At 36.8% G+C, this 15,459-nt stretch overlaps 1 protein-coding gene across 3 annotated transcripts; it reads left to right on the forward strand.

The window, feature by feature from the left end:
- The first annotated feature begins 6,811 nt into the window (after positions 1 to 6,811).
- Positions 6,812 to 15,050, forward strand: LOC111888272 (DNA topoisomerase 3-beta). 3 transcript variants are annotated; one of them, XM_052768398.1, is made up of 15 exons: positions 7,085 to 7,135; positions 7,222 to 7,278; positions 7,519 to 7,587; positions 8,023 to 8,126; positions 8,257 to 8,350; positions 8,457 to 8,556; positions 8,655 to 8,895; positions 10,001 to 10,163; positions 10,263 to 10,382; positions 10,526 to 10,605; positions 11,103 to 11,381; positions 11,480 to 11,648; positions 12,555 to 12,896; positions 12,982 to 13,161; positions 14,194 to 15,050. In XM_052768398.1, the coding sequence occupies exons 3-15, from the start codon at positions 7,573 to 7,575 to the stop codon at positions 14,821 to 14,823; spliced, it is 2,517 nt and encodes an 838-aa protein (XP_052624358.1). In that variant the 5' UTR covers positions 7,085 to 7,135; positions 7,222 to 7,278; positions 7,519 to 7,572; the 3' UTR covers positions 14,824 to 15,050. The 3 variants fall into 3 exon arrangements, with proteins under 3 accessions (XP_023740181.2, XP_052624358.1, XP_052624359.1); XM_023884413.3 differs by lacking the exon at positions 7,519 to 7,587 and having other exon boundaries at positions 6,812 to 7,135; XM_052768399.1 differs by lacking the exons at positions 7,085 to 7,135; positions 7,519 to 7,587 and having other exon boundaries at positions 7,260 to 7,278; positions 8,262 to 8,350.
- The last annotated feature ends 409 nt before the right edge of the window (positions 15,051 to 15,459 follow it).

Consider the following 15,459-nt stretch of genomic DNA (forward strand, 5'->3'; position numbering starts at 1 on the left):
AGATTTTGGCGTTCTTTTTATGAAAGTTCTCGGTTTAACATAAACTATAACTTTCATTTAGATTGTTAAGTCTAGAAAGCCTTTTATCAAAAATTCAGTTTTTACACTGAACAATGTTTTGCCGGTTTTGTCGTGGATTTTCGATTGCTCATAACTTCTTCGTTATAACTCGGATTTTAGTGTTCTTTATATTTTTGGAAACCTTGTTACAATCTCTATCACTTGGTTCAACCCAATTGAGATTATTTAATAATTTATTTTTGAGGGTCAATTATGTAAATATACATAGTATGCCAAAATTTCTCTTTATTAATTTACAAATAAGTACAAATTGACCTACACTATTACATAGGTTTGAAATAACGGTTTGTTACATTTTGTGTCAGGGTAGTTAAAGGCTTAGCGATTCTGGAGTAGTTTTGGATAAACCTGCGATAATAGCCCGCGAGACCCAAGAATTGCCGGATTTCTATGGGTGTCTTTGGTGCAGACCAGTTCTCAATCGCTTTAATCTTGGAAGGGTCCACGTGTATGCCTTCTTTACTAATCACATGACCAAGGAAATTCACCCTCCTGATTCAGAACTCACATTTCAAAAATTTTGCGTATAGCTTTTCCGCCCTTAATGTTTCCAACACCTGCCTCCAGTGTTGTTTATGATCATCTTCACTCCGCGAATAGACAAGTATATCATCGATGAACACAATCACGAACTTGTCTAAGAAAGGGCAGCACACCCGATTCATCAAGTCTATGAATGTTGCCAGTGCGTTAGTCAGACCAAAGGGCATTACTACAAACTCGTAGTGTCCATAGCGAGTTCGGAATGCTGTCTTGGGCACATCATTCTTGTGAACTCGCAACTGATGGTACCCTGATCTTAAATCGATCCTTGAGAAATAACTGGCTCCCTGAAGTTGGTCGAAGAGATCGTCGATTCTGGGTAAAGGATATTGGTTCTTGATGGTCAGCTTATTCAGCTCTCGGTAGTCAATGCACATCCGAAAGGATCCATCCTTCTTTTTCACAAATAAGATCGGAGCTCCCCAGGGTGAGGAAATTGGCCTTATGAATCCTTTGTTGATCAGCTCATTGAGCTGACTGGATAATTCTTGCATTTCTGCTGGCGCTAAACGGTAGGGAGATTTAGCTACAAGAGTAGCTCCGGGGATCAAGTCGATATGAAACTCAACTTGACGTTCGGGAGGGATTCCTGGGAGATCTTCAGGGAAGACATCAGGAAAGTTACAAACTTTGGAGATGCTCTCGAGGTCTCTAACTTTTCGTGTTTCGTTGACAACATGAGCTAGGAATGCATGACATTCCTTTAGCAGATACTTTTGAGCTTTGATGCACGAAATGATACGGAGGTTCGAACTGAGCTTATCACCATAAATCATAAGGGTTTCGCCAGAAGGAAGATTGAGGCGGATAGCTTTCTCGAAGCAAATAATATCACCATGATTGGAGCTCAACCAGTCCATGTCGATAATGACGTCGAAACTCTTGATGGACACAGGCATAAGGTCGATGGGAAACGAATAATTGTCTAGAGTAAGAGTGCAGCCTATGAATATGTCATTAGTGCTCTCCTTCTTTCCGTTATCCATCTCGATGGTAAATGTTTCGGTTAGAGGTTGGGGTTTACATTTGATTAGGTGTTTAAATGAATGACTAACAAAACTTCTCTCCTCACCAGAATCGAAGAGTATGCATGCATAAGAGTTGTCAAGGAGGAACGTACCCGTAACAACGGTAGGATCAGCAACTGCTTTATTCTGGCCCATAGCCAAAACTCTCCCTGTATTGCCACCAGTTGTTGCCTTGGGGCAGTTTCTCCTGTAGTGCCCAGCCTCTCCACATCCATAACAAATTTGACCAGCACCCGCTCCAGGAGCCTGGTTAGTTGGTTGAGCCGGTGTTTTGCAGTATCGAGTTGTGTGTCCCTTCTTCCCACAGTTGTTGCAGATCAACTCATGGCAAGGCCCGTGATGATGGAAGTTACACTTGGTGCACAAAGGCAGTTTTCCAGCATAACCACTTGTAGGGGATTGGGTGGTTGGAACAGTAGTGGGAGCAGCAACAGGAGCAGTAGCAGCATGAACTGCTACTATTTGTTGTTTCTTGGAGGGCTCCTGCGAAGACTGACCCTTTTGCTTATTTCCAGACTTCTTCTTCCCACCGCTATCCTTTTGGGGTCCAGGGACAGTTGTCACTTCATCCAGATCGATTCCATGATCGATCAGAGTCTGTGCCAGATCTTTGGCGCTTTCAAACGTAGTTGGCCTAACAGCCAAGACATTTCCTTTGGTGGGTTGCGTCAGTCCCCAGATGTACCTCTATATTTTCTTGCTTCCGGGATGACCATTCCCGGACAGAGAAGCGCCAGATCACAGAATCTAGCAATGTAAGCAGCGATGTCGGAACCTTTCATCTTCAAGTTCCAGAGTTCGTGCTCTAACTTTTGCACTTCGCCCCTCGGGCAGTACTCCGCTAGCATGAGCTCCTTAAGCCTTTCCCAACCTATGGCATTAGCCACTGGTAGGGTTAGGGTTTTGACTCGACCATTCCACCAGGTCAAGGCTCTGTCAGTGAAGGTGCAGGCGGCAAACTTCACCTTGTTGGCTTCAGAAAAGACACAAATTTCGAAGATGGATTCGATCTTCTCGAACCATCGAGTCAGGGCGATGACACCTCCATTTCCATCGAAGGACTTGGGTTTCACAGTCATGAAGTCCTTGTAGGAACACTCTTTCTGATGTCCCTGACTTCCTTCTTGTCTCTGTGGGTTGGTTCCACCTCCAACTCCTACAACGTTTACTTGTGCCATTGCTGCAGTCACGGCGGCGGTAACTGCTGCTTGGAACATGACAGGGTCGAACTGAGGAGGTGGTGGTGGCAGAGTGTCGTTGTTCCTTCTGATGGGTCTTGGTCGGGGAGGCATCTTGTTCTAGAAACAATCAGGAAGAAGAGGATGGTAAGTCCTCGAGATATATATAAAAGAACAAAATATATCTCATCTTGATAATGAAAGTATTCTACCGAGCAATAATCATAGAAAGGTTACTAACACAGTAAGTTATCGCTTAAGGAAGGAGAGGTAGTAATACTTAGAGTGAATTCGCGTACTAAGTTTGGCTCTAGCGAAAAATACTCCTATAGTATTTTATGTGAGATGATTTTGGTAAGTTTTAGGCCTGTTGTAGCACAACAGTCACCCCTAAACACATGTTGGTCATGTCTCGAATGAATATAGTTGATCAGGCTATATTCACCCTAGACATGATTACATAACTGCTCAGGTTTAACCGCAGCGTTCCAACATCCAAATACTTTTGTTCAGTTCTACTAGCGACACGAATCCTGTTATGTATGCATGCTCGTATACTTCTTATAAAAATACTTATATTTTGAAAGTATACTTTTAGCGTAGAGCACTTAGGCCCCTTAGTGTTTATAGTTGTATACCACGTTAGGTTTGGTATATTAGTTCGCTATAAACATGGGCTCTGATACCAATCTGTCACACCCCGAAACCGATGACGGAAACGTTCCGGGGCGGAGGACGTCATGTATAGCATCACAACCAATGAATAACAACAATCATAGCAACACAACCATTACAGTGAATATTTGAATAAAATGTTTACATCTGTTTGAAACTCAGTTTGAAATACATCCAATAGTTTTACAAACTAACAACTTAAAATCTCTAAATGCTTCGGTTCCTCGAAAATCCAACAAGTACCTGTCTATTGATTTCCTGAGAATACAAGCAGTTTGAAAAATATCAGCATAAAGCTGGTGAGTTCATAAGCAGTAATTTGTAATGAAAACTTATTGATAAGCGAGCTGAAATGATTATGTAGTTTCAAGAAAATCCGATATTTTCTTTTGTGAAAAACGTAGTGTGATCGATTTCGTATACAACCATGAATGTTCGTTTCTGAAAATCGTATAGATATGCAAAATACTACTTCATGTGACTAGCTAAAGCTAATCATGAGGTATACGTATTTAAATGTAAAATCGTATAGATATGCAAAATACTACATCACATCATCCCCCCGTTAGAGGGAATTTCGTCCCGAAATTTGAACCTAGAATACAAATCATGGATTAGGAAAGAGATGCAGATACTTCCATTTCATCTAATCTTCACGCTCCCACGTGAATTCAAGCCCCCACTTGGCATTCCAGCGGACCTTCACTATAGGGATGCGACTTTGTTTCGTTCGTTTGACTTCCCGATCCATGATTTCGACAGGTTCTTCCACGAAGTTGAGGTTCTCGTTGATTTTTATCTCGTCGAGAAGAATCACAAGTGTCTCATCAAACAGACACTTCTTTAGGTTCGAAACATGGAAAACAGGATGAATGTTGATGAGTTCTCGCGGTAGCAGGAGTTTGTATGCTACGGGACCGATCCTAGCAAGGATCTCGAATGGTCCGATGTACCTTGGGTTTAGCTTTCCACGCTTTCCGAAGCGTATCATGCCTTTCCAGGGTGAGACCTTCAGAAGGACACAGTCACCAACCCGGAACTCCAAGGGTTTACGTCTCTTATCGGCGTAGCTCTTTTGTCTATCTCGAGAGGCTTTCAGTCGTTCCCGGATTTGTACAATCCTCTCAGTTGTCTCTCGGATGATTTCAGGACCGGTGAGAGTACTGTCGGGGATTTGACCCCTGGCTAGCTGCGTGTTGCCCACCTCAACCCAGCACAACGGGGATCTGCACTTACGGCCATAGAGGGCTTCAAACGGCGCAACCTTGATGCTGGTATGGTAGCTGTTGTTGTAGGAAAATTCAACCAAAGGAAGATGAGTGTCCCATGACGCGCCGAAGTCAATGACGCAGGCTCTCAACATATCTTCCAAGGTCTGAATTGTTCTCTCACTCTGTCCATCAGTTTGCGGATGATAAGCCGTGCTTATATCCAATTTAGCTCCCATAGCCTTTTGCAAGGACTGCCAGAACCTCGATGTGAACCTGCTGTCTCGATCGGAGATAATGGATGCAGATACACCATGAAGGCGAACTATTTCTTGAAGGTAGATCCGTGTGAGTCTCTCCATCTTGAAACTTTCTTTCATTGGTAGGAAGTGGACGGACTTCGTCAACCGATCGACAATTACCCAGATAGCATCGTGCCTACTTGGAGATCTGGGTAACTTGGTGATAAAATCCATGGTTATCCTCTCCCACTTCCACTCAGGTATTTCCGGCTGTTGAAGTAGACCTGAGGGCTTTTGATATTCGACCTTCACCTTGGCGCAAGTCAGACACTTACCCACGAAGGTAGCAATCTCTGCTTTCATGTTTGGCCACCAATAAAGTTGTTTGAGATCCAGATACATCTTATCCGAACCTGGGTGAATAGAGTATTTAGTCTTGTGAGCCTCATTCATGACAACCTCTCTATAACCACCGAACTTTGGGGTCCAAATTCGGTTCATGAAATAGTAGACTCCGTCTCCCTTGATCTCTAGATTCTTTTCCATTCCTCTCAAGGCTTCACCTGGCATGCTCTCTGGTTTTAAGGCTTCCAGCTAAGCCTCTCTGATCTGCGCGGACAGGTGGGAATGGATGGTCATTGTTAGTGCCTTCACCTTACGCCCTGAATACTCCTTTCGACTGAGGGCGTCTGCTACCACATTGGCCTTGTTTGAATCGAAGGAATGAGTTTACAGCCTTAGAACTCGAGTTTATGGTCTCTGAAGATGGGTTTACGGTTTCTGAAATGAGTTTACGGTTTCTGAAATGAGTTTACGGTTTCAGCAGGTGGCTGAGTTTACGGCCGTAAACTCAAGGACTAGGTTTAGGTCTTTGAAGCTCGGACCGTAAACTCGGAAAACGAGGTTTTGAATGCAGATTTCGATGCGAGAAGTGATTCCAGACGCTCCAAAGTGCTCCAAAAGGCGTTCTTCGACGTTTCCCGAAGTCTAAAAGTGTTTTTGTGAGTTTACGATTGTAGAACTTAGAGAGAAAAGATGAGAGAATGTGGCCAGAAAATGTTCTAAGGAGAGTGGGGGTATCGTATTTATAGGGTGAAAGTGGGGGCCACTCATCACTGACCGTAAATAGGGTTTACGGTCGTATACCAGTTTACGGTTGTAATCCCCTTTAGACCAAAAATGTTGATTTTCGATATTTTCAGGTTCATGCGCGATTTTTGGTTTCGACTCGTAAACAATTTATTTAAGCATAACTAGATTATTTTATTAAACCAAAATTTTGACGGAAAGTTAACGGATCTGAAATTTCATTAACGAAAATGCATAACAGAAAACGGAAAAAGTTTCGGGTTGTCACACATACCTTTTGCATTTGATACGTTTGGTTTTATTGCGTCAAATACAACGAAACTTCTTAATAGATTACAACTCTCTAGATCTATGGATGTAGTTTAAAAAAAATAACTTTATCATCCAAAAAGGTTTAACAGCGCTGTTTGTTGCCCGTTTTTCCTTCTAACTCATTGTATTGTGATCTTTAATTTGGAATTTAAGAGTAAAATAATATAAAATAATGGATGAAACAATATTTTTATATTAATATGAAAATCATTTTCTTTTAGTAGGTTTCAAGATAGTTTTCAATATAGTTGTTTCAACGTTTCATATCCAAACCGCTCCCAAACTGCATGATCAGCTTCAATCGGACCAGTTTCACTCAAACTGATTTTCTAATCCAAATCACTTTGATTCTTAGACTAGTTTCTACCGGTTTTGTTTTTGCACCTCAACCTAAGAGTCTGTCCTCCCATCAAGGGGATGAAGAATACATAAGATAATAAGGCCGGACAGAACGTCGTAGGAAGGGGGTGCGGGAGGCATCCCCGCACACATCATCGGGTCTAAGAATTTGAAGAAGAGATTATGTTAATTTTAGAAGCTCACTTATTTCTCTTGTAAAAGCCCATCGTTAGCCCGATTACTTTTAATGATGCGATCCACATCCGGAACCGAGGGCAATTGGGCTTTATAATCTCAAGCTGAACCGCTGAAAGAGCCTTTAAGACAATCCGACCGGTTCGGTTTTTTTTTAGAATGAAATTTTGAGAGGGCGTTGCGTTTGATTCAGACTTCCATCAGAGTTCTACACGAAGCTAACAATGGCGACCAAAGTACTCATGGTGAGAGAATACTTCGTAGCTGTTTTTAGGGGTTTTCAACTTTCAACTTTCAACTTTCATTCACTTGTTCTATGTCTAATGATTAGGTCGCGGAGAAGCCAAGCATCGCACTTTCGATTGCTACAGCACTCTCCGGTGGTCGAGTAAGTCCCTGCGACTCCTTTTTCCTTTTTGTGCATTTTCTATTGTACTAGGTTTTTGTAACTTCGAAGTTGCCATCGTTCTGAGTAGTTATGATTTTTCTGATTGCTAAATTACCTTATAGAACATATATATTATAATTCGAATAGGATTCAGTCATATCATTGATTCATCCTCTTCTTTTTATCTTCTGTATTTCCTATCTTTATGTAATTGTACTTCATTGAAAACCTGTTGATTAGAATTGGAGTGAGAAGAATGAGAGGTAAAGTTGCTATGGTGATACAAATGGTGAAATGGAAGAATACAAAGTACGCATTCACTGATTTGCTGTCTATACACCATAACTATGATATAGCAAATGGATTTTACATGAGAATTCTTTTGGATATATCGAAATTCAAAACCATAAGAAACCTTTATTATTATTATTATTATTATTATTATTATTATTATTATTATTATTATTATTATTATTATTATTATTTTCTTGTGTTGGATCTTCATGCTTATGTAGTAGTTAAGACTTTAGTTATACCCTCTATGCCATTCTATGCTTTTGAAAAGGGGATGGGAGGTATTAGTTCTTCTTCAAGCCTTTCACTCTTTTGGCAATTCTTATGAATCAGTAAACATAGCTATCTTCTGTAAATATCTTTCTGATTTTTTTACTATTATTTCTAAAAAAAGAGTTTTGGAATTAACTATTACTCATTTTATTTCTGAATCCTATACTGGTTTTGCAGATGTCATCAAGAAGGGGTAGTACTGAGGTTCATGAGTTTGATGGAATGTTTTTAGGATATCGGGTACAATACAAAGTGACATCAGTGATTGGTCATGTTTTCAGGTGTTCTTTTTACACCAAAACTTCATAGAGTATATCATCAAATACTAATCATGATAAACTAGAATCTACTTATAGTTCCATAAATCCTTAACACATCTGAAAATCTCCACTTCTTTATGTGCAAATCTAGTGTAGATTTTCCACCAACTTATCAAGATTGGGCAGCAACAGATCCTCTCACTCTTTTTCAAGCTCCAGTTCTCAAGTCAGAATCCAACCCAAAAGTACTGCTTCTTTCATTCTTTGAACTACATTATAATCTATATCTGTTTTCTATTGATCATTTCATCACTTAATTCCACTTTCTTGCTAAATATCCTATAAAAAAAGGCTCATATTCGTCAACATCTAAATCGAGAGGCTCGTGGTTGTGGAGATTTGGTTCTGTGGTTAGACTGTGATCGTGAAGGAGAAAATATATGCTTTGAAGGTATTCTTTTTTAATCTAAGTTTCTAACAAACATTTTGGTCAATGCTTTTAAAGAATCCTTTTTGGGTACCATTTTTTTTACATTTTGTTGCATTCAGTTATTGAGTGTGCTGGATTTCATCCGAATGATGGTAGAAGAATTCATCGTGCAAGATTTTCTTCTGTGACTGAAAAAGACATTACTCATGCTATGAAAAATCTTGTTCAACCTAATAAAGATGAGGCATTGGCTGTAGATGCTCGCCAAGAAATAGATTTGAAAGTTGGAGTTGCATTTACACGGTTTCAGACAACTTACTTTCAAGGAAAATATGGGAATCTTGATTCCAGAGTTATCTCGTAGGTTCCCCTGTTCTATTCCATCCTTTTAATGGGCGTTTTGTTTGTTGGGTTTAGTGGGAGTTGGAATACAATTCCATTCCATTGTAGCATTTGGTTCCGTATAAATTAAGGAATTGAAATCTGTTGGAATTCAAAGAATCTGTCAAGTGATGGATGGGTTTCAACATTCTATCTTAAAACCCTTGGAATGGAATTTAATTCCAAGCATTTCCTGCTTGTTAAAAGTACTCAAATATCTTTTTATTTCTTAAAAGATTAATTTAAATATTTATAATTAGTTTTTCACCTAAATATATAGGTTACTCTCATAAAAGACCTTATATTTTGTGTTTTTTTTTTTTCCGGATTAAACCTCAAATTTATTTTTTGCCTGAAAAAGACCTTATATTTTTTCATTTTTTCCGAGCTAGTCCTTTTAGTCATTTTTTTCCAAAAAAATTGTAAAATGTGAGGGTTTTTTCAAGAAAACCTAAAAAGGTTGAGTGTTTATTTTTGGAAGCATTTAGAAGGTTGGGGGGTTTCTTCAGAAAAAAAAAAAAATACAAAGTTGAGGGCTTTTTCGGAAAAATTGAAAAATGCAAGGTCTTTTTCAGGCAAAAAATAAATTCTAGCTTTAATCCGGAAAAAACACAACATATAAGGTCTTTTATGAGATTAACCCCATGGTATATTGTATTAAAATTATTCAAAAACAATAGTATTTCCATCCTAATATGTATAATTTACTTTTTACCTAAAAATAGTTTACAAATACCTTATTGATAAGAAATTAATAAAAAGGGTATTTTAATACATTGTAAGTATTGATAAAGGGATATTCTATCATCTATCATTATATACATTCTAAATCCTTATGATAATAGATTTACAAACCAAATTGAAATATACAAAGGAATGGAATTGAAATCCTTTCCATTTCCTGCCAACCAAACGCCATTCCATTTGTCATAAAATTTTCAATTCCTGTGAACCAAACGCTTAGTCAAGCACCCATGTGATGGAACTTCTTTTGAAGTGAAAACTCTAAAAAATCCTTCTTCCTTAAAAGTAAAAAATCCTTAATATATATTTAATGTTTTTTTTTTTAAATCTTTTTTCTCAGATATGGCCCATGTCAAACTCCTACACTTGGATTTTGTGTGCAACGCTACCTTCAAATTAGTACTTTCAAGCCAGAAAAGTTTTGGGTTGTGTTTCCTTACATAATAAAGAATGGTTTTGAACTAAAGCTGGAATGGGATCGTAATAGGTTGTTTGATCATGATGTGAGATTCTCTTCCTCTTCCTCTTCCTCTTCCTCTTCATTGATTAAGGGTATATCTGTCTTTTTCCATCCACTGACTTTTATAACCACCAATCAACAGGTGGCAGAGATGTTTCAGAAGATAATATTGGAAGATGCTGTTGTAAAAGTCACCAACATATCTGAAAAACAAGAAACCAAAGGTCGCCCTTCTGGCCTTAATACAGTCAACCTTTTGAAGGTCAGAAAACAACAAAATCTTCAAATTATGTTATTCAAGTGTACTATGAATTTTTAATACCTTTTGTTTTTTTTTTTTTAATTTTAATGTTAAAGGTAGTGGATGATAATTATTTATATTTTTATTTACAAATTACAAACCAGGTTGCTTCAAGTGCATTAGGGTTGGGACCTCATGTAGCCATGCAATTGGCTGAGCGTTTGTATACCCAAGGTTTTATTAGGTAATCTTGTCATTTTTAAAGATCTATTTAATATTTTCACCAAAATCATTTAATAATATTTTTACCAAACTTTTATCTTTATTTTTACTTCTTCCAATCATCTTTTAATAATCTTTTTACCATCAACACAAGGTAAGGCAAACTGGGAGAAATAGCCACCTACTTTTCCTCTTTTACCAATATAATCAATACACTTCAACTCTTACCCATTATAGGAATTTTTAAATCCGGACCTTTTTGCTTATGTGGCATCCAACCAATGGTGATGTGGCCATATAAATGCCAAATCATCATCCATTCATTAGATGAAGAGAAATAAATGCCAACAAGTAACTGTTGTATGCTGATTTGGCATTTATATTTTCCATATCACCAATTCACCATTGGTTGGATGCCACATAAGCAAAAAGGCTAAGTTTTAACATGACAAAGTAACAATTTTGCATACCAAAAGGAATGATAACAAATTAATAATATCCACTTGTTAATAATGTCAGCTATCCAAGAACTGAAAGTACAGCATACCCTTCATCATATGACTTCAAAGGGACACTTGGCACAATAGTGAGTAATCCAGTATGGGGTAGTTATGTCCAAACACTACTCACCAATGGTTACCATAAGCCTAAATCAGGAACTGATGTAGGTGATCATCCCCCAATTACCCCTATGAAGTCAGCTAATGAAGATATGTTGGGTGGAGATGCTTGGAGACTTTATCAGTATGTCTGTCAGCATTTTCTTGGTACCCTCTCTCCTGATTGTAAATATGTAAGGTAAAAAAAAAAAAAAGAATTTTTAGTAATTTCAAGATATTAGATTCAGTATTGATTGCAGTGTATAAAATCTTTATTTTTTTTTTAAATGTTGATAGGAAGAAAATTGAGTTTTCTGTTGGTGGGGAGTTGTTCAGTTGTGTTGGACAGCATGTGACAGTCAAAGGATTTACTGCCATAATGCCATGGTTGGCAGTTAGTGAGAAAAATTTACCTCAATTTACAGAAGGGGAGAAAATAGAGATTTTAAAAGTTGAGCTCTATGAGGTAATATATTCAATTCTTCTTATTATTATTATTATTATTATTATTTTTATAAATAGTAACTTCTTTTTTAATGGTTATGTTACTTTGGTAGTTTTTGGTATGATGGAATCAGGGAAGGAATGGAATGGTTCATTCCATTCCATAGGAATATAAAAAAAATTTGTTTGTTTTGTCTGCTTCCAGAAGGAATGTGATTATTTCTAATTTGTTAGTTTTCCTATTCATGTTTTTTTTTCACATTTTGGAATGGAATGAAAAATTGCAACTTTCTTTTATGTTATTATTATTTTTTTCATTCAATTTCAGTTTTCTTTTCTTAATATAACAAATAAATAATGGGATAATGACATAAAAACCCTTAAGTTTGGCAGAAACATGCAAGTATCCGGTATTAATGAAACCTAAAATCCACAAAAGGGTAAATCCGCACATTTCTGCCAAACTTAAGGGCTTTTATGTCATTATCCCAAAAATAAATTACAAAATGACCAAACTTGGTGATTCTGTTAACAAACAAATTGACCACCTTTTTGGCCTTTCAACAAAATGACCAATTTCATAATGTGGTCAATTGCAAATTTGCTTTATGAATGGTGAATGGTCCCACCACAAAAAACCTTAAAAGATAAAAAAAAATCATTTTGTGGAATAAAATAATCAAAAAATATTTTTTTTGCCAGCCTTTTGTCGTTAAAAGTAATTTTGCATTTAACCAATGGTCATTTTGTTAAAAGGTCAAAAGGTGGTCAATCTTTTAAATGGATTACATGAGTTTTAATTATGTTAAATTTTATACTTTTGTAAATAAAAGTACAATAAAATTTATATATATTGTATTTACATACAACATAAAAAAGCCAACGAACGAAACATGATCATGGAATGTAATGACTCATTCCATTCCAGGGTAAAACGGCACCTCCGGATTACCTTTCCGAGAGCGAACTCATCTCTCTAATGGAAAAACACGGAATCGGAACAGACGCTTCCATTCCTGTCCACATCAACAACATAAGTGAACGCAACTATGTGAAAGTAGAATCCGGAAGAAAATTAGTTCCAACAACTTTAGGCATCAGTCTTATACGAGGCTATCAATGCATCGATCCAGATCTTTGTTTGCCAGATATCCGAAGCTTCATTGAACACCAAATCACTCTCGTTTCCAAAGGTCAAGCAAATCATTCCCTTGTTGTCCAACACGTTCTTCAACAGTTCAAACAGAAGTTCACTTACTTTATCAAACAGGTAATCAAATTCAATCATTTCTATTATAGCATCATACATACTTTCATTAATTTGTATTACTAATTATAAAAGCTATGGATTGTAGATTGAGAATATGGACGCGTTGTTTGAAGCACAATTTTCTCCACTTTCTGACACGGGACGTGCGCTTAGTAAATGTGGGAAATGTTTGCGATATATGAAGTATATCTCTATGCTTCCATCAAGGTTATATTGTAATACATGTGAAGAAGTCTATTATGTTCCTCAAAAGGGCACAATCAAGGTATCTATCTATTCTATTATATGGAAACTTTGTTATATAAAAAATGGCTTAGTATCATAAAAGACCTCAACTTTATTTTGTCTTAGAAAAGACCCTGCATTTTTCCATTTATTCTAGTTTGGCCCTTTTAACAGGTTTACAACTAATCTTCTGGTTTTAGACACATTTTTTTTCTGGAAACACCCCCTCACATTTGACAATTTTTTCGGGATTAATATCATAAAAGACCTTATATATTGTGGTTTTTCGGGATTAAACCTTAAAACTTTTTTTTGCCTGAAAAAGACCTTGTATTTTTTCATTTTTCCTGATTTAGCCGTTAGTCATTTTTTTTTTCCAAAAAAATTGTAAAATGTGAGGGTTTTTACAAGAAAAACTAAAAAAGTTGATGGTTTTTTTCAGGAAATGAAAAAATACAAGGTCTTCAGGCAATTTTTTTTTTGAGGTTTATCCAGAAAAAACACAAAATATAAGGTTTTTAACCCTTTTCAATTTGGCCCTTTTAGCAGTTTTTTTTACGAAAAAACTTGAGGGGTTTTTATGAAAATCAAAATAAAAGTTAGGGTTTTTTCAGAACAAATTAAAAGGTTGAGGGTTCTTTTTTTCTGAAAAAAATGAAAAACTGCAAGGTCTTTTTTAGAAAAAAATGAAATTGATGTTTAATCTGGAAAAAACCAAATATATAAGGTTTTTTTTTTAGTGATATTAACCCTTTTTTGGGGAAAAGAAAGTTGAGGGATTTTTTTTTCAAAAAGAAAAAAGATAACTCTCAGGGATTTTTCGAAAAAAAAATCCAGGTTATTTTGGAAAAAAGTGTCTAAATCTGGAAGATTATAAGTAATCCTGCTAAAAGGGCCAAATCGGAATAAATGTAAAAACGCAAGGTCGGTCTTTTTTAAGACAAAAAATAAAGTTGATGTTTAATCCGGAAAAAATACCCAAAATACAGCTGGTCTTTTATGATATTAAACTATCATTGATACTCTCGAAATAGGTTTTATAATTACTTTCATTTTTCATAATTTAACACAGCTCTACAAAGAACTGACATGTCCTCTAGACAACTTTGAGCTTTTATTATTTTCCATGGCGGGACCCGACGGAAAATCATTCCCATTATGCCCTTATTGTTACAACAACCCTCCATTCGAAGGCATAGACACATTATTCGGTGCCCCAAAAACCGCCACCTCACCAAAACTAGGAAAAGGAGTCGGCATGCCCTGTTTCCTCTGCCCGCACCCCACATGCCGCCACTCTTTGATATCACAAGGCGTGTGTGCCTGCCCGGAATGTGACGGGACCCTCGTCCTTGACCCGGTCAGCGCCCCCAAATGGCGGCTCTATTGCAACATGTGCAATTGCCTTGTTTTGCTTCCGGAAGGTGCTCATAGGATAAGTGTAACCAAGGAGAAATGTAAGGAGTGTGAGAGTGGTATTATTGAAGTGGATTTTAATAAGAAAACTACGCCTTTGAAGGATGGGGAAACGTTGCATGTTGGGTGTATACTTTGTGATGACTTGTTGCATTCGCTTGTGGAAATGAAGCATGGGAAGTCGTTTTTTAGAGGGAGAGGGAGGGGGAGGGGGAGGGGGAGAGGTAGGGGGAGGGGGAGAGGAGGGAGGAAACAAGACCCGAAAATGAGTTTTAGAGATTTTTGATGGCAATTTGGGTAATTTGTCTTTTTGCAAATAATAGGGTTACTTTGAACATTTTTTTTAAAAGCATGTATGAGATGTTGGACTTGGTAAACCATTCTAGGTTGTGAGAAAATATGATATCCAGTGGCTTGTACTATTTGGTTAGAATTTGTTTTGTTTTGAAAAAAAACATCATTATTGCATATGATGAAAATACTATCAATAATTCAATATGACCATTATCAATATGATCATGTCAACTATCAAAACAATTATCTAAATAAAAGATACTAATATGTTATTTTTACGCACAATTTTTATTTTTAATACTAACTATGGATATATTATGTTAAATTCCGGTTTTAAACCAAATGGCACCGGATTTGATAAAAAAACACAAACAAAAAATGAAAAACTCATTTCATTTGTTAACATGATCATGCTAACCACAAAAACAAGGACCTCATAAAATACATTATGTTATTTTTTATGCATAACTTTAACTTGTAATGCTAACTATGTACGTGTATATTATGTTAAATTCCGGGTTTAAACCTAACGACGTTGGTTTTGAAAAAAAATATTAATAATAATAAGAAATTCATTTCTACTTGAAATATTGAAAAACATATGGTATGAAGAGATTTCATCTCATCC

The sequence above is a fragment of the Lactuca sativa genome, chromosome 2 (assembly GCF_002870075.4).
Source record: "Lactuca sativa cultivar Salinas chromosome 2, Lsat_Salinas_v11, whole genome shotgun sequence".
Taxonomy (NCBI): Eukaryota; Viridiplantae; Streptophyta; class Magnoliopsida; order Asterales; family Asteraceae; genus Lactuca; species Lactuca sativa.

Excerpts from the sequence above, each read along its gene's own strand:
- LOC111888272 (XM_023884413.3), top strand. The coding sequence starts at position 7,115 with ATGGCGACCAAAGTACTCATG. Across the intron at positions 7,136-7,221 it reads TGGCGACCAAAGTACTCATG|GTCGCGGAGAAGCCAAGCAT; the intron begins GTGAGAGAATAC and ends TCTAATGATTAG. Across the intron at positions 12,897-12,981 it reads TCACTTACTTTATCAAACAG|ATTGAGAATATGGACGCGTT; the intron begins GTAATCAAATTC and ends TATGGATTGTAG.